We start from the raw sequence: 27,543 nt of genomic DNA, 5'->3' as shown, positions 1-27,543 counted from the left end.
CCTCTGAAAACAGCAGTGAGTACCGTTCTAGGATCCGGTTCTCTGTGTAACTAATAAACAGCTTGTCAGATGGAAGTCGTAAAAAAACTTTGGACAATGTTGTAAAAAAAATGTAAATTTCCCTGATTTCAGTGGAGACGTAGTGTCACATGAATTAAAAGTTGTTTCTCTGAAGTAACAGTTTTCTCTGTTCTAGCAAACATCAAATCAAATGTACTGTGCAGTAATACTACATGTTGTGGATTTTGAAGTATCAGTTGATTAAGTTTACTAGTAACTGCATGTTTTAATGTGGTGTTTTTTCTTTCTGTCCTCTTGCAGTAAATGCAGTGTACAACCTGTATGCAGTGTCCAACCACTCAGGCACCACTATGGGCGGTCACTACACAGCCTACTGTCGCAATCCCAACTCGGGAGAATGGTACACGTTCAATGACTCCAGGTACATTTAACACCCACCATCATCGAGTTTACGTCATGGTTTAAAAAAACACATGTATGGGCAGGAAAAACTACGGAAGTGAAAAAATAATTCTGTTGATTCATTTTCTAAGTCTGATTCAACTGTGTTTGACTTAAGAACAGGTGACAAAAATGTTTTTTTCAATTTGTGAAAACGGTGTAAAAAAAATATTTGTCAGGATCATTAAGTTATTTGTTATTTCATCTGTGAAATTGTCAGGACCATTTCATTTCACTTTTGTAATACTCATTTTGGCCACAAGAGGCTAAATTTCCAAAGCAATAATGTTTTCTCCATGCAGGCTAATGCTAACCAGTGTTAGGCCTAGCTCAAAGTTGATTTCACAGAGACTAAAATGAACTAGTTCATCTCATTTCTTGTGTTTTATCAATTATATTTATTTATTTATTTAATTGAATTTGAAACAGAACTTCCTCCTTCTAGGTACACTAGAGTCTACATAATGACATTATACTAAATAGTGTAAAATATTGATGTTTATGTTTTTATTTTATTTGTAAATGTAAAATTACTTTTGACTAAATTCAAATAATTAAAATCTAGAGATAGAGTTCTGCTTCGAATGCAGACAGCACCTGACATTGAAAAGAATTTGAACCACATACAAAAAACTTGTGTGATTACTTTGAAGTGTGCTTTTATTTGAGATACATATTAACCTTTGTGGGTCAATATGAGTTATTTTTCTAGTGTTTCAACTGCCCCCAACCACTGTAACAACTGCCCCCACAAAGGGGGACAATGGTAACACCAACTTCTTACATGAAATGTAAAATTATAGTCTCGTCCTCACTGGTGTCCACATTCACTCACACTCTTTCTGTCTCTGCTGCAGTCACACTTGTTTTATCCAGGTGATGATGTCAGTGCTGTTATCTCTGTCAGGAGTGAACAACACTCACTTTCACACTGATTTGTTCACGTTTACTAAAAATATGAACACATTCAATGAACGCCGCTCTTTTAGCGCATTCATGCACCACACTGATGCTAACTTTTAGTGCTAAGAGCTGATTAGTACTGATTTAAGTACCAAAAGAAAGACATGACAGTAATGATAAATAACCTGCAACCCATTTTTCACCTGTTCTTAAGTAAAAAAAAGTTTTTCTCAGTTACGTCTCAGAGTTTCTGTAGATAACCACTGAAATAAAGGAATCTAATACAACTGGAAAAATATTCCTACATCTTCTGGCACAAACGTAGCACACAGAAATGTATTGCGATCAGCTGCACTAACAGTCATAAAACAAAGCTTGCAGAGATTTTCACTGGGATCGTGTTTGTAATAAAACAGCTTGTTTCCAAGTCAATTTCCTGTTAATTATTGATGATACTGATGATGATGTTCTTACATGAAATACACTCAGATCCATTCATGAACAAATTATACAGCAGTATGATTTATTACAACGTCACTTCAAACTAACATTCAAAATGTAGCTGCTAAATTATTTATCACCAAATATAAGTATATGGCAGCTGTTCATGTTCACTTAACAAACACATCATTTAAACTACTTTTTCAATTATTGCTCATCATTTTACAGCCTCCTAATAGTTACATATTATTCACATATACAAGAGCTAAATCATTTATAATGAATCTTTCACCACATCTTAATACAGTCTGTTATCAGTAACCTGAGCACATTAGCAGTTACCATGACAACGCTGTGGTTCAACAGATAAGCCAGTCAAACTGTGGTGAGTGTAGCAGCAGCAGCAGCAGCAGCAGCAGCATCAGCAGCAGCAGCGCTGAATGGAGGAATAATCCTCCTCACCTCTGTTATCTCCTCTGCCGCCTCCTGAGCAGCCAGCAGCTCCCTCCAGGCCTCTTCCTGCTCCGCCGCAGTCATTCACAACACGCCACTCTGACGCTCGCACGAGCCACACACTGTATTACAGATCTCATGCATTCGCCACATTCACTTTGCTATTGTTGTATCCCATTGTAACAGTGGAACAGAGACTGAGGACATGGCCACGCAGAGTGCGTCTCTCGTCACATGACTACACACATCATGTGGTTTAGTGTTTGTTGGAACTGATAACTGAACACATATGAACACCATGTGTGTCGTATACACTGACAGGCTTCTTACAGCAATAGTAGCAGCATTAGTTGGTGCAGTTGGTTTGTTTTGTTCAGTCGGGTCGTTTGTTAAAGAAGGAAACTTAAACTTGAAATGAGGAGGAAAAGAGAAAAAAGAAAATGAGGGAAATAAAAAACGGTGCAACCCTAGTCTTATTATTTTATGAAAGCACCCATAGCCATGCCTACACAACTGATAAAAAACAAAACAGAATAAAAGTTAACATTTTTAAATAATAAAAAACAAACTGTAGTGAGCAAACTCACTCTGAAAACTAATCAAAATTAATTCATATCGCCAAAAGGATGATGTGAGCTCTGGTGTCAAAAACTGTTAAAGGCTTAAACACCCAGAATTTTAAATGTAGTTTGTTAATTCTCTCAATAGATTAGATACGATACGAGTCAGATTCACCATAACTCACCATGCAACCTGTCTTCCATCTATTTCTTTCCAGAGTAACGCCAATGTCCTCCAGCCAAGTGCGCAGCAGCGACGCCTACGTCTTGTTCTACGAGCTGGCTTCCTCCTCACGGATGTGAGGCCTCCTGGAGGACGATGGGCCACGCACCACTCTGACTGACTGACCGACGGACAGACGGGTGGAAAATAAAGAGTGTTGGTGGAGCCGGGCCTATTTTGGACTTGTATTTGGACATATATCTCACACACACGCGCACAGACACACACACACACACACACACACTCGGCTTGAGGCTGCTTCTCTCCGCAGACAGAGCTGCAGAGGGGAACTCTCTGGAAACCACAGGAACCCGATCGACCAGCCCTGCTGTCTTTTCCCTCTCTGTCTTTACTCTCGTGTCTTTGCTCGCTCTGGGTGGAGGTGTGTGTTTACTGCGTGTGTGTGTGTGTGTGTGTGTGTGTGTGTGTGTGAGTGTGCAAGGCTGACACAGGGCAATAATCCCATCTGACCGACCAGCCGATGAAACCGTGTCCATCTCAGAAGTCCCTCTCTATGCACTGCAAACCGAACTGTCATCCTGACCGCGCCTTCGCTTCGTTTTCTTCAACTCTTCTCGTTTGCCTCAAACCATTAAGTTAAAACTGACTTGTTGCAATTTTTTTGAATTTTTTCTGCTATGAATTCATGTTGTTTTTATGCTGTTTTTTTGTTTTGTTTTGTTTCTTGCTGGGGCGTTATTACCCCAGCACCACGAGCATCATCACCACGTTGGACTGTGGATAAATTGTGCTTAGCGTGTGACTGTAAGAGGACTGGTCATGGTTATCGAGGAGCTTACAGCCCACCGGCCTGCTTGTTTTTCACGGCTTTCCCTTCCACTGCACCACAACACTCCCGCGTCTCTGTCGCCATCTTCTTCACCTTCTTTCTTTGTCTCAAAGTGGTCGGGAGGCCGGTGGCACTGTGAGCGCGACATGTTTCAGAGGACGAGCCTCTAACGTGTTTTATTTCATGTGTTTCTCCCACGTGTGGCTGCTACTGATGTTTTCAAAGTGCTGTGAACAGATGAAAGGACAGTCCAGTACAGATCTGCTAAGGATTAATAATATAGATGATAATAATGGTAACAATCCTCATCTTCAGCATGAGGTCTTTTCTTCCTCTCTTGTTTCATGCCATTGAACAACACGGAAAGAATGTTTTAAAGAAAAAAAAAACACACTATATCTGTATATTTTTATATCCCGATGCAATATAGAGAATGTACTATTCAATGGTGCTGAAAATGACCCATAACTGTTTTCAGTTGGTTTATTTCCCAGGTTTCAAGAGAGAAAAAAAAGTTATTATTTATGCTTACAGGTGAAAATGTGATGAGTCACACTTTTTAACAGTGGCAGTCAAACACGAGTATATATAAATATATATATATGAATAAAAGTTAACAAAACAGTGGTTTTACTTTGAGTCTTTGTCTTTTTTTTACTGTCTATGATGGGATTCTGCACAAATATTCTACCAACAGTCTATGCCAGTGATACTCAACCTGTGGCCTGCAGGCCAAGTCTGGCCCCCAGTTGGACGCAGGTGGCCATTTTCACAATGAAAATTAATTTATGTATGATGACATAAATGACACCAGAGAAGGCTGATCTTTGTGTGACAGCCTGTCAGGCTGCTCTGTAAAAACTCAAAATTTCAAGGCTCCAATTAATTTTTGAGTTTTGAGCCCAACTCAAATTCTTAAGTTTGAAAAAGTTTGCCAACTACTGATCTTTTGTTGAGATAATTTACTTTTATTCTTTAGATATATATGTAAAGCTTTGAATTTTAGAAACGTAAAACATCGTATTAAAAAATACCAAGTAAACGAATTGAAGTGAAAGTAAATGTTAAAATTTTTATATTATCAATGAAAACTAATAGATTTTTCAGGCACCAGAAAAAAAGAAAAAAATGTGAGGTTTCCAGGTCACTGTGACCTTTTTTTTTTTTTTAGTTTCTAAAACTCAAAGATTCAAGTTTATCTAAAGAAGAAAAGTAAATTATCAGAACTAAAGATTATATGTCAGCAAAACTTTTTAAAGTTTATTTCTAAACTTAAGAGTTTGGTGCAAAACTCAAAAATCAAAAACGGTGAGCTGTGCAGGAGGAGACAACTATAAACTGATGAGGATAATTCTGATCCCATAAATGTTTATTTCATTCTGTCAGTGCTTGAATATCTGCAGTTTATGTTCATGAACCATTCCAACATTTCACTGCATGATGGAAGAGATTCCAGCTACAGTAGCAGTCTAAAGTTACATTCAATGCTTTTTATCTTTGTTTTTATAAGAAATTATTATAAGAAATGGTTCAGATTATACCAACAGTGTATAAAGCTGTCATCAAAGCAAACGGTGGCTACTTTGAAAAATCTAAAATCTGAAAGCACAAAAAACTGTTGCACACTTGTAGGTAGACAGGTGTGTAGCAGGAGACCATGGGTTGACAATAACAAGTTTAGATTTAATAACATAAAAAGCAAATATTTAATAACAATCATATAATTAAATCTTGATTGCAAGCGCAAAAGACTGTTCAAGAGTCTTTTATATTTTGGATTCTTAGAAATCAGGAACATATTTTGCCTTGTTTTTGTATTTTTTGCTCACCACATAATTCCACATCATTCCATTTTTCATACTTCTGATGTCTCCAGTATTCATCTATCTTGACTGGTGCTCTTTCAAATGTAACCAAATCATTTTCATCTAAAAATGCAGCTGCAGCTGTAAACATAGTAAAACATCAGACTTACCAAGTTAATTTAGTTAACAGGTTGAGTTAATAAGTCAGTTAATTTGAAAATAAAGACTTTTAAAGAAAGGTGAGCTCTGGACCTTTTAATGTTTATTAATTTCATCCAATAAATAACCTGATTATTAATGTTTGTTTATTCACTGGCCTCCTGACATTTTGGACGAAGCGAGAAAAGAATCCCTGTTCTATGTTCTGCTCGGTGCCACTTCTGTTGAAGCCTGTGGGAGATGCAAACCAAAAACCTGATATATCTACACTTTGATAAAGAAATATCTCAACAAAAGTAAAGAACACACTTCAGAGAATAATACAATGAATGATTTTCAAATGTGCACATTTGTTTACCTGCTATTGATCGTTCAAAACTGATTATAAGCATGCTGTACAGGACTCATGGCAAATCAAATTGAAATGCTCACAGTGGCATTTCTTAAAAAAAGCTGCAAGTGAAGTGTCCCTTAAAACTATTGTTATGAAAATCTGTATTATCTCTGCTCTCTTCCTTTTATTTCATTCTGGAAGCTGTTTTACCATGATTGACAGGATTAATATCTAATGTTCATATTCAAAAGAAACGTTTACAAGCCTCCACTGATTATTGATTGTGCACTGATAGACTATAAACTAAACCTTAGCTATAAATCAACAGGCATTCTGTATATTGTACAGAACAGTAGCTATTATTGGACTTGTCATCATGGTAAAACAGCCTAATGAAAAGGAAGAGATAAGGAATAATACAGATATTTATTCTCTTAAGTGTGTAATATCAGCTGTAGACATTGGCACCATCATGTTACTGTTTGCCATTCAATAATGAATTTAAGGAATTAAACTACTGATATGCAAAATATTCCAATGAGGTCTAAATACAGTTTGGCAAAAGAGTTTTTTGGGGGAAGAATTGAAAACTGGTAACACTGAGCACTTTTTTTTTGCACTGAATTTCCTGATAATCCTAACTAATATGAATAATAATTATTATAGCTCTCTAACATTGTGATCCAAATGTTTAGAAATTCATACAAGTCTTATTCTAACTGAAATGATCATTTCGTAATGAACCTGACCTACTGCACTCAGTACAATCACACTGTAGTGATATAATTCATCTTGGGTAGAAACAGCTCGACCGGCTCTCTTATCAGCTTAACACCGCAGAGACACACACCATTTTCTTTTGATGGATCGCTCAGTAATCGTTATGGAAGCGCGGCGGCCTGGCCTACATCCTGCCGCTCCATTATCCCTACGTGGCCTATTTCTGCGGTCCGAGCCGCGCGGCCTCACAGTGTGATCTGACGCCATGAAAAGGTCCACCAGCCAGGAATAGTTGTATAGGGGGACGCCCCGGAGGCTCCCACATCACAGTGGAGGGACTCATCCGCTCAGACATCTGAGGACAAAAAAAAAAAACCCTAACCCGATCCACATGCAGTGAAACGTTCGCGCAGCGTGGATTAGTGGATGGAGGAACATCCATCATATCATCAGACTGAAGTATTGGTGTCACTCCACTTAGTGACACACCATCTGCAAAATTGGTGAAAGCTGTGCTTCATTTTGCAGGACAGCGCTTCTCATTTTACTCTTTAGGCCACTCGTACACTCAGAACTCAACACGCAAACATTAAAGGAACTCAGCTGGGTGGGAGTTCAGTGTGACACAGAGGAATTCATTCAGTGGTTCAGGTGTGGATCTTTGTCCTCACATTCGAACAAACAAAAACTGAATGCTTTGAATCAGGGGTTTTCAACATTTTTCAGGTCATGTCTTAGTTGATAGAAAGACGGAGCAGGGACTCCCAGCTGCGTAAATTGCATTGAATATTTTTGGATCTTTTTTCATTTGTGCTAACACATAGCTGCTGCAGCATGGCTAATGTTAGCTGCGTTAGCCTTTACCTCTGCACTTTTGGTTTCCAAAGTGGAGGGTCTGTCAGAGCCTCATGTTAAGTTACAAAATGAACCAGTGGCTCACAAGAGCATCTGTACACTGGGGATAATAATACAGCTAATTGATCAATATGTTTTAGTAATATGTAGCTAACTGGTTAGCCTTTTTGGAGAGATGCTCAACAGTGATTTAGTCGGTTAGTTAGCTCACATGATTGCACAAGGATCCATAGTGCCTTGTTCTTTCTAAAGTTACCTGCTTTAAAAATGCTGATGTAATATTTAATTTATGTCACATAGAGACAGACTGTTTTTCCATTTGGACTGACTTTAATTTTAGTTACAAATACAAAAACAAAACAACAACAACAACAACAACATGTTGTGACGTTGTTTTATATCCTCATTATATCTGTTTGGCCTGAGTCATTTTATGGTCATGGTTTATCAGTCACTTCTCTGGAACTCCTCTGCTGTGGACTTTGAAACTACTACTACATCTGTTGCCTGTCTAAGTCATCAGTCATGTGACCTGGCCCAGCCTTGATATATGTGGAACAAAAGCTGTATTTGCTGATTAATTCAGTTCTACAGAACAACACTGAGTCAGCAGGAGGACGTAAATGCCGAACTGGAGTCACTCTCACAGCTTTTTGAGACTGAAGCTTTGACCCCGCTCTCACCAAGTATTATAAAAAACAGGAACCTTTACATGGCAACTTCATACGGTGAGTTATTTTAAGCAGTTTAAAAAGACTTCTGTGTGTGTGTGTGACTTGGACATGATGAGTGCTTGTTCAGGTCCAGAGCCCAGCCTGTCCCATGTAGTTGTGCTGTTACTGGGTGAGAAACTCAGCGGGAAGAGCTCAGCAGGAAACACCATCCTGGGTAAACCAGCCTTTCACAAGAAAACAACTCACAGCTCCAAAGAGACGGCCACCATGTCTGGAATACAGGTGAACATATGTGGGTTTAAAGTTTGTTTTTACTCATTTCAGCTAAAATCTGCTCTTTACTCACTTTGTCTAAATGTGATCTCCAGGTGACGGTGGTGGACACCCCAGGGTGGCTGTCCCACTCCATCACTCCAGACAGAGTGTCCCGGGAGCTGAGCAGAGGTCTGACCCTCTGCCGCCCAGAGCCCCATGTCATCCTGCTGGTGATGTCCACCACCTCCACCTTCGACCAGGAGGAGTGGAGGGCCATGGAGGCCCAGCTCAGACTGCTCCAAACCCCCATCTGGCAGCGAGCCGTGGTCCTCTTCACCCACGGAGACAAGTTAGGTGAACCAATCATCTTTTACTCATAACTGATATGTTGTCATAATACTAACTGTTTAGGTTTCTTAGACTGGGTTGCACCAACAAAGTTAATTTAATCTAAGATTAGTTCTGATCAGAGTTTAGCAAAACTAGTTTTAAAATGAGCAAGTGCAGGCTTAAGATTAAGTGGGACTTTGATGTACAGTTAAAAACCAATCCAAGTTTAGTAAATACAATTTCACTGACTTAAACCTTAATTAAATAGATGTTATTAATCAATATGGAAATGCTTGCTTACCCAAATTAAAATAAATGCATGGTGGTGATCACATGGATAATTTTATTTATGTAGTACCACAAATCATAATTTGCCTCAAGGGGTTTTGTGTTCATGTTAGGATGCTGACGTTAGCATTTAGCTGCAGTCTTATTCACTTATAATGATGGTTCCTTGGCTCCATCCACTGAAGTTGAACTCCACCAATGAGATTATTTCTGCTGCAGGAGGTTTACCCATCCAGGAGCACATAAGGCGAGGGAGTCGGACTCTTCACTGGCTGCTGGAGCGGTGTGGGAACAGGTACCAGGTTATGACCAACCAGTCCGGATCCCCCGAGGCTCAGGTTACAGAGCTCTTTGGAAAGATCCAGAAGATGGTGGAGGCTAACAGTTGTCCCAGGGAGATTAAATACAGGATGTACACCCAGCTGAGACGAGATCTGAGCCTACAGAGGGAGAGGAGTTGGCAGCGAAGACAAGAAGAGATAGAAATGTCAGTGATGCATGATGTACATGATGGTAGGCCAAGAGAAAGACAACAGATGGCCTCAGGGTGGTCATATATGCCCAGAGGTAGGTGGAAACTTTGATTATGTTTTTAATTTTGGGGGGCAAGCCAGGATTGGGTGTGTCCTATTTATAGGAATCTTTTTTTGCCAAGTTTATCTCTATGCAGATGATACTGTTTTGTACTGTATTGTTGATTGCATTCAATCAGCCATCAAGAAAGTAAAACTCTCCTTCCATGCGTTACAGCATTCTATTATTAATCTTCATTTAATAGCTAAAACAAATAAAACTTAATTCCATTCCATGAACTATCCATCAAACCAATTTTGGACTATGGGGATGTTATTTACTGACATGCTGCTTCCTCCACACTGAGGCCCTTAGAATATGTGTTTACCAGTCAGTTTACCGGCTTCAACAACACTGCAGTCCTCTCTGACAAGGTTGGTGTCTGTTTGAGGGATGCAACAAGCACTGGTGTGTGTACATCTACCATCATATATCAAATTTATTTTTCATCGGAGCTCTGGTCCACTTTTAAGTCACTCTGGGTACTGGCTAGTCTGCCAGAACAAGGACTGCTTTTAGTATTAGTGCAGCAGATGTACTGAATCTCTTGGAATCCAACCTAAAACTGAATACTCTTATACCTCTTGAACACTTCAGGAATGCACTTATTAACCACCCATTCATATGGTTGCCTGCCATTGGCTGCTTGTTTCCTTCAGCATCATGGCATCCACTCTCTGCAAGTCCCCGGCTCCTGGGTCTCTAATGAAATGAATGTAAACAAGCTAGCAGCTGTCACCTTGTCTTTAGAGATTTTCATGCCAGGGTTCTCATCACGATGTGCAAATGTTCCACCAAAACAAGTTGCCCCTTGACTTGATTTTGCAGGGACACCTTTGCTGCATGGATCATCATAGCAAATAAGGGTCACCCTCAATGATTTAGTTGAGAAATTTTAAGGTTGAATGAATGAAAGTGTGAAAACCACTGCGCTGTGTGTCATTGCAGCATCCCCAGCAGGGCCAGCTGGTTTGAAGCCTGCTCTCAGTGTCATCCTGCTGGGAAGGAGGAAATCAGGGAAGAGCTCAGCAGGCAACATGATCCTGGACAAACAAGAGTTTCAGATCAACACAAAGACCACCAGGTGCTCTGTCGGCCAAGGGACGGTGTCAGGGTGGCCCGTCACGGTGGTGGACACCCCCGGGTGGAGTCTGTTCAGTCTGGCTAATCCAGAGCAGGTCAGGATGGAGATCAGTCGGAGCCCTTCCCTCTGTCCTGTGGGGAGCAGAGTGTCGTTCCTGCTGGTTGTACCGTTGGGTTCATTCAAAGAGAAAGACAGGAGGGCTGTGGAGACTTATCTCAGCATGTTGGGGAACGACATGTGGAGAAGAACTGTGGTGTTGTTCACATACAGAGAGGAGCTGAGGGGCAGGACAGTGGAGAAACACATCGAGGAGAAGGGAAAACCTCTGCAGTGGCTGCTGGACAGATGTGGCCGCCGGCATCACATGTTTGATAGAAACACAGGAGATGATATTCAAGTAAATCAGCTACTGCAGATGGTGGAGCAGCTTTAGAAAATATAAAAAATGTGGGGGGACATTTTATTACAAGTAAACATTTTTCCATGGAGGATGATCATGTACAGTATCTCACAAAAGTGAGTACACCCCTCACATTTCTGCAAATATTTCATTATATCTTTTCATGGAACAACACTGAAGAAATGACAGTGATACAATGTAAAGTAGTCAGCTTGTATAACAGTGTAAATTTACTGTCCCCTCAAAATAACTCAACACACAGCCATTAATGTCTAAACTGCTGGCAACAAAAGTGAGAACGCCCCTGGGTGAAAATGTCAGAATTGGGCCCAAAGTGTCAATATTTTGTGGCCACCATTATTCTCCAGCACTGCCTTAACCCTCTTGGGCGTGGAGTTCACCAGAGCTTCACAGGTTGGTACTGGAATCCTCTTCCACTCCTCCATGATGACATCACGGAGGTGGTGGATGTTAGAGACCTTGTAACACTAACGAGTCACATGACACTGGGGAGGGAAAATAGCTAATTGGGCCCAATTTGGACATTTTCACCTAGAGGTGTACTCACTTTTGTGAGATACTGTATGTCCAATTACATCACATTTCTTCAGCCATATTTAAATTTTGCACCAGAACAGTGTCACTCCACTGAGGGGTAGTATTATATGTCACCCAGTCTTGAGAATTAGGACAAATCATGTTCAATCAAACAAACACAAAATGCATTATTAATTATTATTAATTCAATTTTTTGGTAAAATGTAATTCTTTAAGCCTTTATATATAAGACATATATGTAATGTATTAAGTATTTTGGTCTGCTTTATTATGTTTTATTATGACAGACTGTGCACAGCAGCTTATTTTGAAATGTTTCCACATGGAAGTCTATGTTGTTTAAATTATCATCTGATACACGTATTGAAATTCATGGCTGAGAGAAGTTGATTGTGGTGTTGCACTGAAGCTCGTCACATCCTTGTATCTTACTTAACTTATATTAAGTCATCTGTATAATCTTCTCACTATCTTTATTAAAACATCATTTACAAAAATATTTCCTTTCTTAAAACACAAACATATGAATTTGTTTTCAGTGTTGATGTTTTAATTGAACCATAATATCTGATGACATGTTTGGTCTGAAGGGTGATATTGGTTTTTTATGGCTTTATGAATGGAGACAGTTCACACAGCATTTTGCCCCTAAATCAATTTAGATGAGTGTTGAAGGTCAAGAAGACGACAAAACCCGACAGAGTTTGTATGAGTGGTGTGTTTGGGATGATATCATGCTTTATTATCACCATTTTCCCATGGAGATAAGATTAAGAATATAATAAAAGAATACAAAAAATACAGGAAATTGCAGTAGCCTATTTAAACCTAATTTTAATATATAAAATGATAAGATGATTCTATGTCCTTGTTACACAATCAGCAATTTGGACATTGGTCAAGACCTTGTTTACTTTTTAACAACTAGGGCTTTAATTTAGTACAGCAGCTTATTTTGAAGCTGGAAGTCTATTGTTGTTTAATTTATCATCTGACAAACTGTATCAAAATCTCTGGCTGAGAGAAGTTGATTGTAGTATTGCACTGAAGCAGATATAAATATATATATATATATATATATATTGGCAGTAAAAAAATTAAATGAAAATGTAATAAATAAATATAAACTGAAATATGAAGTTATATCACATTATTTATTTATTAAATCTACATTTATTTTCTAAATTATTTTTGGTGCATTGGTGGAATATTAATTTATTTACGGAGTCATTTATTTTATTTTGGCACTTATGGTTTTATATATACTACATTAATTGAACTTGTAAACAATGAAAAGGTTATTTGAGGTCAATGTTTGCCATTGGTTCAAAGCGCGCCTCCTTCAGCCAATTACAGCGCTCTGAATGAGACGCGTCAGTCTGACAGGGAAGTTCAGCTCAGGACTGTTGCTGTTAGCCACATTAGCTTCTCCGTCCGTGCGGCCGTGTCGCGGCTACAAGAGGAGGTCGGCTGGCTCATATAATGCTCAGTGCCTTGGTTTGTGGAGTTTGTGGAGTTGCGGTGTTTCCGGGGCTTTTCTTCAGCTTCAGGAAAATACTCAGACGCGCCTTCAAACAGTGGAGGGATGCGGACGTTGTTTGTGTCAGTGAGAGGTCAGCAGCACCGACACTCCTTTAAGACGAGCGGCTGATTAATGTTGTCTTGCTTAATTATTAATTAACATACAATGTGGAGATTTACTTCTATCTTATTTTATTTGACATACAAAGCTGGTAAATTCGGCACTGACATAATGACCCATGGACAAGTTTCAGTAAAGTTTGTTTCAGAAGAAGTCCTTACGTTAATTACGTATTGGTCATTATTAGCTGTATGAAGAGGTGAAATTTTACTCAGTTATACTGTTATGTGTGTAACAAGTTGGCCGAAGACACTAAATTATATCTCTGAGGGGTTTAATGTTTATGTTATGTTTTAAGGTATGTTTATTGATGCCAGTAAGCAAGACGTGACATATATTAGCAGGTATTTCTATGGAGTTTCGTGTTAATTGTTTCTAAAAGATGTGGAGTCTCAGTTGTATTTTAGTGCATTAACAGTTGGTCATTTTTGCCTATTCTGTTTCTTCAGGCTGGTCTCAGCCATCCATGCATCTTTGGCTACTGCAGCTGGAGTTAAAGTTGTGACATCCTGCAGGGATACAATGACTGACAGGTACAAGACACGTTTTAACACCATGAAGAACATTTGCACTTAAAATCAGAGGATCAGCCTCAATATTTTGTTGCAGTCAACTAAATATACTACATTTTCATGTTACATATTAATTGTTTGCATTAACATTAATTGGATCGACCACAGTCACTGGCTGGTCAATGGTTTCGTTTTGTTTGGAGCTCCCTACATGGCCTACGACATCTACGCCATGTATCTGAGCCACTATCACACTCAGAGGCTCAGAGGTCACTCCGAGACATACAGCAGCCACTCTCTGCAGACAGTGAAGGCTTTCCTCATGAAGGACTGCATGCTGGTCCTCCATCACCTGACGCTGCTTCTCATCTTCCTGCCCATCACTTTGGTAAGTTTGAGGAGGAATCAGTGTCATACTGACAGTGTGTTTATAGATGCCATTGGTCTGTTTGGCATGAACACACACACAGGCTAAATAAATAAAGTGTGTGTGTGCTGACTGTGCAGTGTGTCTGATTCGCAGTTCTTCAGAAGAGGGCTGGGTGATTTCTTCGTCGGCTGCCTGTTCACTACAGAGTTCAGCACTCCTTTTGTCTCGATAGGGAAGATTCTCATCCAGGTAAGTCATGTGGACATTATAACAGTTTGCTGCATACGAGCCACTGATTTCACACCGTTTGGATATAGTTTACAACTACAAAGCAGTTAAATAGCTCCTACTGGACAGTAAATGTTAATGAATATCTGAAGGCCTGAGGAAAATACCTGGCTTATCCCAGCTTTTTGTGGCACAGTGCCCACTCTGTCTCATGGACAGGATTACATTGTGTCATTTCCTGTAGGCACATTTCCATCTGTGACTCAACAACCATATTTTAGAAAGCTGCAGCAATCATGAGGTTGTCCATTAATCAGAGGGTTGATGGTTCAATCTCATGACCTCATTTCGACACATGGAAGTGTCCTTAAGCCAGACTCTGAACCCTGATCTGCTCCCAGTGGTCAAATCAGCACCAGGTGTTGGTAGCTGCAATGACTGCGTATCTGTACTCATTACTTTCAAAGAACTGAATGATATAACCCAGTACCAAGTAGTATTGAAACTTCTCCTGATAGCTGATACCTCTAGTTGATCCTTTTTGTACCCAGATCTAGAAAATAATTAATATTTGTTTTTTTTTCTTGCCACAAGCATTCTTTGATTGAATACAATATGTGGTTGTCCCGCTACTGTAGCAGCTACAACACACACAGTTCATGGATTATTTCATTGGTATCAGTATCACTTGAAGGTTACTGGTACTGGTATCATAACTGGAAACCCCCTAGTAGCTGCCATTGGTGCCTTTGGTCTGTGAATGCGATGCAAATTGTAAAGTGCTTTAGATAAAAGTACAAAATGCAATTTACTCTGAACATCTGCAGAAGCATTCAGATGATTTACTTTAGTAAACATGGCAGTATTATGTAAAAATACTCAATGGTACAATTAACTGTCCTACATTAGAAATATTACTTAAAAATATACAAATATCATCATAGAAATGTACCTAAGTCTGAAACGTCAAAGTCTTTATGTAGTGCAGTCCTTTTTAGTGTTTCAGTTTTCATATCCTTTTTGTTTGTTTTTTGCTTTTGATACATAAAATTCAAAGTATTGTGATTTTGATGCCTAGTGAATGTGATACTTCAGGAATGTCTTGAGGGAATTTCTTCAGATTTGGCACAAATGACCACTTGGACTCAAGAATGAAGTGGGCCGTGTTCAGCCCAGACAGAATGTAACCTGAACAGAAACGGTGGCGCACAGCGTTAAGCAGCCTGTTGTGTACAACAACTGCACTGCACTGCCTTTTTAATAGGACAGTGTTTGTACACATCGGATTAAATAATACCTCTGACACTACACCAAATGAGAGAAAACGTACCTGTGGGCCTGTTCCACACCATTTTGAGGAAACATGTCGGTACAAAATGACTGAACGTGCCCCTGATGAAGTACTAACATTTTTCACCATAACTCAATAATTCATACACTAATTATGACATAATTTCACACAAATTTCTAATAGGATGAAATGATAAGGTGATATTTTATATGCAACAGATCCAGAAGTAAAAACTGAATGTAGTGATAACTTCTATTTAGTCAAAAATACACTTAATAACTTTAATTAAATTCAAAGTCTTTACTACATACATTATATAAGTCTGGATGAACATGGATGTAAACTGTAACTGATTGGTGGTGACATATAACCATAATTCTAATTACTACTGATGAATTCAGTATAAGAATTCTAATGTTGAAATGGCAGTATATTTAAAAAGATGAAAATGGTAAAAAGACATGGTCTTGTAACGTGCTGGCTCACAGAACATCGAGACCTCGTGTTCTGCACTCAAGCATCTGCTTTTGTTGTCAGATTAGTTCTTAGTAACCCACCTGTGTGTTTAATGAAGTTTCAGAGTTTTGTTACTTAGAACATGTTGTATTCTTCCTGTTCTAATTCCTTCTCGTCTCTTCTGTTTCCCCCTGATATCCAGCTGGGCCTCGATGACACCAGGCTGCACACAATCAATGGCATCATTGTCCTCCTGAGTTTCTTCACGTGTCGGATCCTCATCTTCCCCTTCATGTACTGGATGTACGGCCGGCAGTTTGGGATTCCCCTGCACAGAGTGCCCTTCCATCTGCCTCTGCAGTGCAACGTGGGTAATCTGGTGATCCTGGCTCCACAGATCTACTGGTTTATCCTGCTGCTGAGGAAAGCTAAAAGACTGTACCAGCGACAGAAGAGAGGGCAGGGAAACGGAAACAAAGACGGGCAGAAGACAGACTGAAGAGTCCAAGGCTGCTTTTACACTGAGACTGAAGATACGACGAGTATTAAAGTCAGTCGGGATAAAATATACAAGAATTCAAGAATAAGTAATGAGAAGAAAAATCACAATGACAACTGAATGAGAAAAAGTTGCAAGATTTTTGGGGAAAGTGGTAATATTTTGGTATTTAAGTTATACCACTTCAAAACAAAAAATATTTCAAAAACAAGTAATCTTGTGACAAATATTGTACTATTTTTTAAAACTTTTATTTTTTTAAAAATTGGGAGAGAAAAATGTCTGTTTTTTTTTTTTTTTTTACTAAATATTTGGATCTTCTCCCCAAAACAGATATTTATGGGAAATTGTCAACTTTTTCTTTAAATATGACTTTTTTTTCTCAAAATATTAGTTTCACTTTTTCCCCAAATGTTGCACTAATGCCATTTGTTGAGCACTTTATTATGCAGCTTTATTCTCTGAATGTGGTCAGATGTTACATGACAAAACTGCCTTAAATGTTGTGTTGCAACTCGTACAGCACATTGTTAAAGTTTAAGTTTGTAGAGACTATTTTTGTATAAAGAAAACAATGACTTTTTAAAAATAAACTTATTAAATTACATGCTGATAGTAATTGTGTGTTTCTTAAGGATTTGATGATGATAGCCAGGGGATACAAAGTGCTTTATATGCATGTCTCCAAACACTGGTTGCCCCAGGTGTACAGCAGATGGATATGTAAATTTTTTTGTAAATTTGCACATTTACCCTCCAGTTCAGATTAGCATACCTCTAACAGGTCAGTCAATGAATGTTACTCAGGCAACACAGAAAGACATTTGCTGTGAAATATAGATTATTTTGTTGTTTTAATTTCTTACTCATCACTCTGAAAATTAGTACAGCGTATGACAGAACTAAAGTGATCTGTCCTCATTTTATCACCACGTGTTTTTGAGTGTTTCAGCATCCTGGTTCTCCAGTGGAAAACATGACAAATCAGTGCGTCTTAAGCTGCCGATGACACGAGCTGAGCGATCTTCTGCTGCAGGACAGCCTTCATCTCCTGGTTCTCCAGGTTGTCAGTGATGGTGGAGAAGAAGTGTCGGGTGTTGTCGCTCTCCAGCGGGCTGCTGCTGTCTGGGAAAGCGGCCATGATGGCCTCGTAGTGGCTGAGGATCTCCAGACTGGACAGGAACAGCGGTTCACACTGGCCTCCTGGCATCATCACCTGAGAGAAGAAAAGGACTTTATTCTAATGTACCAACTAACTTTTGGCCACAAAACATCTAAAATCCTGATATTTTGACTTTCAAGAACCCAGTTAGTTAAACTGTGTGGAGGGGAGAATACCTGACAAGTTGCAAACAAACTATTATATATTTGTGTGGTTCTCAACTAGAAGTCCTTGACTTTTTTCCTTTTAATTTGGTGGTTACTGAAATAAGCAGAGCTCTATGATCTTTAGGCAAAGCATCACTGCTGCAGTTTAATACTGGCACAGAAAATAAGAACTGCAAACAAACAAACTATGTCATGGGTGTTTAGTGATAGTTTTAAGACTTAATTCACACCAAATTCCAGCCAACCAGGACCTAGAATTCACAGTAACCATGGTATTAAAGGGACAGTTCACCACAAACTTAAAGATACATATTTTTCCCCTTGCAGTGATATTAGTCCATATACATAGCTTTGGTCTGTGTTGCAGAGTTTTGGAGATTGCAGGAATTTGGAGATTTTGGTTTTGCAAATACCTCATTTCCCAGAAAAGTGTTATGAACAAAAGCTGAACATAAAATTGTTAACACAAGGTGGAATATCCTACTCGCTCTGGATGAAGAGAAGGCTGAAGCTCACTGGGAAAGAAGACGGACCCACCTCTCTGTTTGGGTTCATGAGATTTTGCAAGCAAAGAAAACATCTTGGGTTAATTGGTTCAAGAACTGAAGCTGGTCATGCTCAGAACAGGCTTTTGTAGCAGAGTGTAAATACATGGAAACAATCCAAAAACTACACTGGACTCAGGAAAAAAAATGCTTTGGTTGACGCAGTCCCTAATTGGATCTTCCTCAGCTAAGCTCTAACCTCTTGTTCATGAGTAGTTACATGCTTCCCTCTGCGCGGTGATGCGGTTGGCGAGAGTGTAAAGAAAGTAGTTCCTACATCAAACTGCTCACAACAAGGTCTGTGGATTATTTTGAGTAACTTGGTCCTGATTTCTGGAAAGAGATATTGCTTTTTTTGGCCATCTAGTTCCATTATATCTGAGAGAAGGCAGACATCTTTACAGCCAGTATCTCCAAATTTTAGCAACTCATGCCAAAACTATCTAGAGGGATAAGTAGTACTTCAGGCCAGTGGAAAAATATGTATTTTTTATTTTGGAGTGAACTGTCTATTTAATATTAATAATTCATACCTGAATGTGCTGAACATGGCAGAAGAGCTGGCTGAGTACGAAAAGGACTTCCTGGCTGGGAGCTGTCTCAACCTCCTCCTCCCTTTGTGACTCTTTTGATCTCATAGGAGATCCGTCCCTTTGTTTAAAGTCTTTCGGAGAGTTTTTGGACATTTTAGTGGATTTGATTGAAGTGCTTGAAGGATTGGCATGTCTAGACGCTGGTGTTTTGGGAGATGTTGACGCAGAGACAGACACAGCACCAGATGAAGGAAGAGGCAGCTTGGCTCTCAATGAGTTCATCATCTCCCTCACAGCGTGGGCGTATAACCTGCCGACGTGCGCCCAGCCGTCCGCTGACAGCCAGTGGGAGCAGCTGGAGCCGCAGAGCAGCTGGAGGACCCGAAGCAGGAGGACGGACAGACGGAGGTCGCACGAAAAGCTCCTCAGGTCCAGGAGGGGCAGATAGTCCACGTACTCCAGCGAGAAGGGGACGTTGAGGCGGCCTGAGGCGATCAGCTCTCTGAGGACTCTCAGCAGTCTGGTCCACTGGGAGACGGAGCACCAGGGCAGGGTCTGCGTCAGAGCCACCAGCAGGCCCTTACTGAACATGCTGACGTGATCGGGCCGACGCTGGTCCAGAGAGAGACGGGACAACATGATGGACTGCAGGGAGTCTGATACAGAGCAGCACTCCATCCAGGCCAAAAGACCTGTACCAGGACCGTACTGAGGCAGGTCCAACCCCGACCACTCCTACAGAGAACAGACAGACGATCAAATATTGATTATCAGAAGTAGTTTGATTGGAATGAAAGCAAAACAAAGCTCTATTAAATTTTGGGCTATTAAGTATGAGCAGCAGTTACTGTTATTATTCCTGCTGCCAGCTGCTCTGGTCCAGCTCAAAGTTCACACAGCTTATCATTAACTAACAGATTACAGATTATTTTATTGCATTTATGCAACAAACTCAAAAGCACAAGGTCAGACCTGCTGGTGACCAGAGGCTGAAGATGTGTATGTTAACATGAACTTTATAACTCCAGAAAATTACTTGTCAAAATATGCATTTTCTCACCTTTATGTAATGAACATGTTAAACTTATTATATAACTATTCCACATCCATCTGCTTGTACACTGAGTTTACACTAAACTTTTTTTTGACTGTCAATATGGTCATTAATATTACAGAATCCTGGTCATATAGAACAACATCACATATCTTTAAACAGTCATATAATAACAGAAGTATAGTGCTATTTGTTAGAAGTACTGGAGCGCACTTATGACACATGCATTTATTTGTACGCTTTCATTTCAGGTCTTTAATCACTGATCCTGCACTAGCAAGCTTACATAATGTAATCAACTATACATCTGCAATTATTAATCTGTTTGAGTCACTTTATTAAGAGAAAAAAATGTCCATATTCTCAGATTTCATCTTTAATGTGAATATTTTCTGGTTTCTTTTCTCCTCTCTTGACAGTAAACTGAATACTTTTGGGTTGTGGGCAAAAGACTTTGAAGGATGTCATCTTGGGCTTTGGTGAACACTGATCCCCATTTTCTGACGTTTTATAAACCAAACAACTTATCAGTTCATGGGGAAATTGATTGTCTGATTGATCAATTATGAAAATAACTGTGACAAGAAAAACTTGAAAAATATTTTTCAAGTGACAAGATTGTGACAGTGTTCATTAATCAATTAATCATTTTAAGACAAAAAAAATCTCCAATTTCATCTACTCAAATCTGAATAATTTCTGCTTTCTTTACTCCTCTCTGTCAGTAAACTGAATATCTTGTGTTGTATGTATATATATATATATATATATATATATATATGATTAATCATCCATGAAAATAATCATTAGCTGCAGCCCTTGTCTACTATAACTGAGCACATGATCAAATGTTATATTGATGTTATGAACAGTTCCATCATGTTGAAAATATTATGTGCCAGTCAGTCCACATGAACACTCTCATATTTAAAACACAAGCCACAAGAGCACATTAGAAGCGTACAAAAGGGTTACTGTCTTTAGAAAACTACCAATTACCACTGCTAATCAGTGATGTTTAAAAAAAAGGCTTCACAAACCGAAAATATTCTGTTTCCTCACTTAGAGAGAAAAAAAAAAATCACAGAGCATTATGGTGCGTTTCGGCAGCACTACACCTACGACATCAGGTGTCCTTTGTCCTTTCATCATCTTGGACACGCAGGGAAAGTCTTCTTATGTAAGTATGATTCTGTGAGCCTCCCTTCAGTTCATCTGAGGGGAAAAATTTCACACCCGACTCTTTCACGTAACTTCACACTACACCAAATACATAAAAAAGTTCTATTCAAAGACATACTACATTTTCAGTCACTGATCTTCCCCTGAAACTGAGTTCCCCTGGAGAGCCCACCTCCCACTCTGAAAACCTCTGATATACAACAAAACTAAAGGTTAAATGCTATTAATTACATAATATTATTTAAACAATTAAATCCCCCAACACTCCTTTCAGCACTGTGGATAACACCACTCTGCCAAACGTGTCAAATTACTGATTCACTAAATTATTGACTATTTTTTAAATGTGATATTTTTATTTGACATATATTATACGGTCTATATGGCTTATTTCCCACCGGACATTTTGGCCGTTGATATTTTCCTCTGCTGGTCAATTACATGTGATAGTAAACTAATGTAAACCTTTGGTCATTTACAGAGCTGCAACACGTTTATTTTCATTATTGATTAATCTGCAGACAATTCTAGTGATGAAGCTGTGAAAAGTTTTGTCTATAAAATGGCAAATAATCATAAATCTTAATAAGTCTTCAAATGTCTTGTTTTGTCCAACCAATAGTCCAACACCCAAACACGTTCAGGTAAATACTGTGTGAGACAAGGAAAGGTCCTGACATTGTAATTTTTGGTTATCAAAATAGTTAATTTATTAACTTCAATTATTTTCAGTTGCTTGACTGATTTTTCTTGCTCCACTTTATTATATACAACGTCCCCAGAAAGACATATAAGGTTAACCACGTCCCTTGAACGTCTCAGTAGGTTGGCTTTAAACCTTGGACAGGTTTGAGGTCTTTGAACATTTTGCTGACCTTAAAATCATGTTTAAATCAAGTCCAGAGGAGTTCTTACCTGCTCAGGTAGATCACACACAGTCAGCAGAGACGAGGGAACCTCGTTTTTAAAGTGTTCTCCCCAGACTGGCTTCAGGTGGAAACGAACGGTCCAGTCCAGCTCCTCCATCTTGTTGTAGAGCCAGAACAGCGCTCTGGACCAGCTGCCGGGGGCCGCCGCCACCTCTGCCCCCACCACCTGCCCCAGTGCGGTCAGCACCGACAGCAGCAGCTCCTTGGTATCCATGGACCAGCGGTGGACAGCGCCCTCTGGTGACTGCTCCCAGCACCTAGCAGAGATGTTGATGGTTATATGTTGAAATGAGGGGCAGGTTACGACCATTTCTCAAAGAGGTGAGCATTGAAGAGGCACAGAACAACGTGGATCTGGACTGAAGCCCATAAAGACACTCTTCATTCACACCTGAGAGTCTGGCTGTAGAGCTGGGCCAAAACAAAGAGGAGAGGAAAGGGAGAGCAGTCCAGCACCCAGTGAGGAGAAAGGTCTGGTTCCTGGACATCCACAGACAAAGCAGTGTGGAGAAGCTGCAGAGTCAGTTCTATATCGAAGGAGCTTTGACCTGCAGGGAATACAAAGACGAATGGTGGAGCAGAGGGGTTAAAATGATTTTCTTACATAAACACATCATGTAAACCAACATTTTTCACAAAGAATCATTGCAGCTGCACTAATCAATATATTTTACAATAAGAATGGATTTAATAACAACATATAATGTGAAAAGTGTCAAACTTTCAGACAATTATCATCCCAATCTGCAGCTCCACAGAGCATTTCAGTGCCTTTTTGTCTGATTATTGTTTCAGCAAAAAAAAAAAAGAAATCCCTGATAAGCCCACTGTACACGACTCCAGACATGTGATCTTTGTTTTCCTCGTCTGCTCTCTGGTCTATATTACAATTCTACTCTGGATTGCAGCCACAACATCCAGGAAATTTTACACAGGCTGCCGCTGCAGAGTGGCTGGCTGTTAGTTTAGGAAGTGCTTGATCTGATATACAGCAGTGTGGTGCATTTGAAACGTCAATATTGCAGTTGATCATGTTCATTTAATTGTGGGAAGTTAAAACTGTGATGGTGATTAATATTAGATTAATTGTGCAGCCCTTTACGGGACACTCACCCATCGTGGAGAGATTAGGCAGGACGAAGATGTTCACAACTTCCTGAGGCTGAAGAAAGCTTTGCCTCCTTTCTTCTCCCTCACCTGTGATGACAGGCATCATCAGGAGCCCCAGAAACTTGAGGAGCTGCTCTTTCTCACTGGCTGACAATGACTTGGACTTGACGGTCTCCTGCAGACACCTGCAGAGTAGATCGCTACCAGTCAGAGCATCATTGCCTTCATCCATACTTTCCTCTGCCTCTTTTGTTTCTTCTTCGTCACTTTTAGCTTCATCTTTTAGTCTCATCTGTCCTCTGAGTCCAGGCAGCTGCTGAAGGATCTTGGCCATCAGAGCGAAAGCCCCTTTATTGAAAATAGCTGAATGGCAACAAGACCTCAGTGCGGCCTCTGGGTTCTGAAACGCAACTCTCGCTACCAACGAGACCGCTGTGTTTAGATTGCCCTGCGACGCCGCTGCTGACACTCCTCCCCCTCCTTGGATGATGCAGTTGAAGGCCATGTTGAGCTCTTGCTCAAATCCATCAGTCACAGCAGAGGGGACGGAGCATCCAAAGAAACCCCTGCTGGAAAGTCTCAGCATTGCTGCCAACACTTTGTTCTTGTCTTTTAAGGACAGCGCAGAGAAAATGTCTGCGATGATTTTCATCAGCTTCCTGCACTGGCTCACGTTCATGCTCTCGCTGCAGAGTTTACTCATGAGGGTGGAGGTCAGTTTGATCAGCATGCCGCACTGCTGGAAGGATGCTTGGTTCTTTTGCAGGCAGTCCATCCAGTCCTCATCACAGGAAGCCCAGCTCTTCTCACCAGCAAACAACACAGCAAAGCTCTGATAGTCGTCCAGGCGATGGCTGATGATGATCGCTGCAACCCTCGCGTTCATCTTGGTGGTGCTCTCTATTGCAGGGACAGCCAGTGACTCCAGCAAGCTTCTCAGTATATTCTTCTCAGTCTCTAGATCATCCATTTCAGTCATAGTTTGAGGCGCTTCTGCTTTCTGTAGAGCTGCCAGGACTCTCTGGATGCTCTGTTCTAGTTTGAACACTAAGAAACTTGGATTAGTGCTGTCACATGCTTTCAGGAGTCCACTCCTTTGCCAAAACTGAGCAAGTTCTGTTATAATCTTCAAAGCTTCACCAAGCTTCATCCTGCTGGGCTGAAACTGAGATGGTGTGTGAGAAGCGTGCAGGTCTCTCTGAGCTTCCCGAACAAGTTCAGGACTCATTTTCTCATTGTTCCTTTCTCTGAGACTGATGATTGTAGACAAGATGTGCAGCCTCTCTTTGGATGGAGGTTCAACTGCTTGCTCTATCAGGAAAGATGTGTGAAGAGCATCGAGAGAAATGGAGAGGGCCTGGAGGCAAAGGTCTGCAGCAGAGATGTGATCTTTTATGTCTTTAAGTGCATGAAGGAGAATGTGCAGGACATCGGTGGGTGGCGACGGTGCCAGTAGTTCTGATGGGTCTAGCTTTAACCTCTTGGCAGCACGAGGGGATAAATTGGAGGACTTGGAGGAGAGATGAGCAAACTGTCTAGCGAACATTGTTTCTATGCTATTCTCTCCTCCCACTTTCTGCTCATCGCAGCCTTTCCACATTTCCCACCACACCTCCAGAAAAAGTCGAAAATCATCCTCTGTAGTGGGGCTGCTCCTCACGTGTTGCACCAGCCTCTCAAGCTCAGTGCAGATCTGAGATTGAGGGAGACACAAAAGGAAGTTGGCAAATGTCTGAGCAGCTGCCATCGACCTCACCACTTCCAGCAGGACGACATGGTTGACCTCAGGGAGGCCATTCTGGAGGGGGAAGAAAGGGTTCTCCCTCCAGGCTGTCTCTATGTCCTCTCCCGTCTCCCTGCACAGCAGCTTCAGCCACAAAACACAAACTACTTTCTTTATCCAGCTGGTGGGATGTGCAGTGAGGTTCTCTTGTCTACAGATTTCTCTGACTGCTTCCAGGACTGGATGTCCCACCCTGCTCCAGTCAGCTTTCTGGAGGGAGGACAGGGATGAGGGGAGACAGAGTTTATCAGCCAGGAGGAAAGACCCCTGAAGAACGGCCCAATCTGAAAGCACAAGAAAGCAGACGTCAAAAACTAAGTGAAGGAACAATGCTCATTCAAGGAAATAGTATATATCAGTGGTTCCCAAACTCAGGGGTGGGCCCACCTGGACGGGGGCACAGAGCCACTGCAGGGGGGTCTCAATGACCAGGGGGGAAATAAGAGTGAAACAAAGCTGAATGAATATAACCAATACAGGGGAAATAAACAAACATGTTTTCTGATTCTACCGTACTGTCCTTTATTTCACTAAGATTCAACTTAAATCATTTTTATCAGTTGCTTCCCCCATTATTGTTAATGAATGACAGTAAGTGTAGGTTGGAGGGGGGTGTAAACATTTTGAGGCTTCTGAAGGGCAGAATATGCCGGAAAAAGTTTGAGAACCACTGGAATACAAGAAAAGCAAGGCGAGGCCAACTAACCAATACTGGAACTTAAGTTTCCTAACATAGATAAGAGAAGTGAGACTGCAACTGACAGTTATTTTCATGATCAATTAATGGTTCTATCTAAAAAAAAAAATGTTATAAAATAGTGGTAAATGCACATTATAGTTTCTCAGAGCCTGAAGTGATGCCTTCAAAAAATGAATGATTGAATTTATTGTTATAAATGAACACATATGTCAAAATCACAGTAATTTTTGCTTGGAAAATGATTGAAAAGAATACTTGATTATCAAAATAACGTATTAACTTGATAGTGATCGACTATCGACATTAATTAATAAATCAATACCTAATAGCTTAGAATCACAGTCATAAAAAAAATCTGATTTCATGCTCTCTAATTTGCAAGACTTAGTAGAATATTTCTCACATTATATGCCTAGAAAATGTCTATATTAAATGAACTGCACACAGCCATTTTTCAGTTTGACACAGGACTAATTCATTAAATAGAATAGAGTTATCATTATACCTGATATTTAAACTTCAATACAATACTATTATACAAAAACGATACTCCATGCCTCTTGTAATACCATGTTAAAGATAAACTACCCTAAAACAGGATATCAAAGCAGGATAATTTTCTTAAAATTAACAATTGCAGAGTGCTGGTGCAGAAAAGTCATTGTACACTGTCTGATGATGGAAGGCAAATTTCAATCCCACATTTTACCTTTATAAAAACAATGCAGATCCTGGATATAAATATTTTGATAATATTTAGAGTGATTGTTCAACCATAATCATAAATTACCGTTGTCTTTAGGCTGATAAATGAAGCAAATCTCCCAAACACTGGTTTATTTTTGGCTGCTACTGAGTGGTGCTAATTTTGTGCCCTAAAAAACAGGGTAAGTCAAAAATAAAATATTCTAAATTAAATGTAGTGTCATATTTCCCACATAAGAAAGGGAGACGTGTTTCACAACTTTAATTTATATACTATTTTAACCTTACCTTTGTTCATCGTCAGCGTCATAGCTGCTGCATGTAACTAAAAGCAGGTAAGCTACTTAGTTTAGAAGATAATTCCAGTCCAGTTTGAAATTCCCAGTCATGAGCTGTTTGTTGAGTGTCTCTTCTTCACTAAATCACCGGTACGACACAGTTCACCGCCACGTAGTCTATCAACTAGTTGAAGTCAGTCAACATGAAACGCGTTTCACAGGTTGTCCGCGGCATGTTAACGTTTTCGTATGTAGCGCTTCCGCTCTTCCGCATCACGTGTGAAAACACAGGAGGACCCCGCTGCGCTCTGCTCTGTCCTCACAGCGCCACCACAGGATGGAGGCGGTACTGCAGGTCTGCCGGCACAAAGAGTACATAATCCAGGAACAACTATATTATTTAGTACACATACATTGTGTAATTTAAAATAACATTTAACAGTTTCGTAGCATACTATATTGTCTGCATTTTAAAACTACCTGCATTTTTTCAGTGATATTTTATCCATTGAACATCTGAAGTAAGAAAA

The 27,543-nt window shown here is 40.0% G+C and overlaps 4 protein-coding genes across 9 annotated transcripts in view; 3 read left to right on the top strand and 1 right to left on the bottom strand.

The window, feature by feature from the left end:
- usp2a (ubiquitin specific peptidase 2a) overlaps window positions 1-4,459 on the top strand; it is a 67,231-nt gene extending 62,772 nt beyond the window's left edge. For all 5 annotated transcript variants that reach the window (XM_084718194.1, XM_084718196.1, XM_084718193.1 and 2 more), the window contains 3 exons: window positions 1-15; window positions 322-442; window positions 3,038-4,459. The exon at window positions 1-15 is cut by the window's left edge and continues 90 nt beyond it. In XM_084718194.1, the coding sequence (XP_084574320.1) occupies window positions 1-15; window positions 322-442; window positions 3,038-3,122 (221 nt within the window). In that variant the 3' untranslated portion in view covers window positions 3,123-4,459. The remainder of the gene's footprint in view (window positions 16-321; window positions 443-3,037) is intronic.
- Window positions 4,460-8,364: 3,905 nt separating this feature from the next.
- Window positions 8,365-11,379, top strand: LOC146329261 (GTPase IMAP family member 8-like). Of its 2 annotated transcripts, XM_084716654.1 has the most exons (5): window positions 8,365-8,433; window positions 8,507-8,661; window positions 8,748-8,988; window positions 9,472-9,819; window positions 10,774-11,379. In XM_084716654.1, the coding sequence occupies exons 1-5, from the start codon at window positions 8,418-8,420 to the stop codon at window positions 11,340-11,342; spliced, it is 1,329 nt and encodes a 442-aa protein (XP_084572780.1). In that variant the 5' UTR covers window positions 8,365-8,417; the 3' UTR covers window positions 11,343-11,379. The 2 variants fall into 2 exon arrangements, with proteins under 2 accessions (XP_084572780.1, XP_084572779.1); XM_084716653.1 differs by having other exon boundaries at window positions 8,365-8,661.
- A 1,970-nt stretch (window positions 11,380-13,349) lies between these two features.
- Window positions 13,350-17,113, top strand: LOC146329260 (TLC domain-containing protein 3A-like). The gene is made up of 5 exons (XM_084716652.1): window positions 13,350-13,480; window positions 13,959-14,042; window positions 14,190-14,409; window positions 14,545-14,640; window positions 16,569-17,113. Exons 1-5 carry the CDS (start codon window positions 13,350-13,352, stop codon window positions 16,863-16,865), a joined length of 828 nt encoding a protein of 275 aa, XP_084572778.1. The 3' UTR covers window positions 16,866-17,113.
- A 601-nt stretch (window positions 17,114-17,714) lies between these two features.
- gemin4 (gem (nuclear organelle) associated protein 4) lies at window positions 17,715-27,523 on the bottom strand. Its single transcript, XM_084718192.1, has 6 exons — window positions 27,024-27,523; window positions 23,551-25,614; window positions 22,829-22,985; window positions 22,424-22,694; window positions 19,273-20,007; window positions 17,715-18,081 (listed from the first exon to the last, which is right to left on the bottom strand). Exons 1-6 carry the CDS (start codon window positions 27,043-27,045, stop codon window positions 17,860-17,862), a joined length of 3,471 nt encoding a protein of 1,156 aa, XP_084574318.1. The 5' UTR covers window positions 27,046-27,523; the 3' UTR covers window positions 17,715-17,859.
- Window positions 27,524-27,543: the final 20 nt, after the last annotated feature.

Source organism: Lutjanus erythropterus, chromosome 4, assembly GCF_056507025.1.
Source record: "Lutjanus erythropterus isolate fLutEry1 chromosome 4, fLutEry1.hap2, whole genome shotgun sequence".
Taxonomy (NCBI): Eukaryota; Metazoa; Chordata; class Actinopteri; order Lutjaniformes; family Lutjanidae; genus Lutjanus; species Lutjanus erythropterus.
The sequence above is the reverse complement of the archived record's forward strand: the minus strand, read 5'-3'. Positions and strand labels throughout refer to the sequence as shown.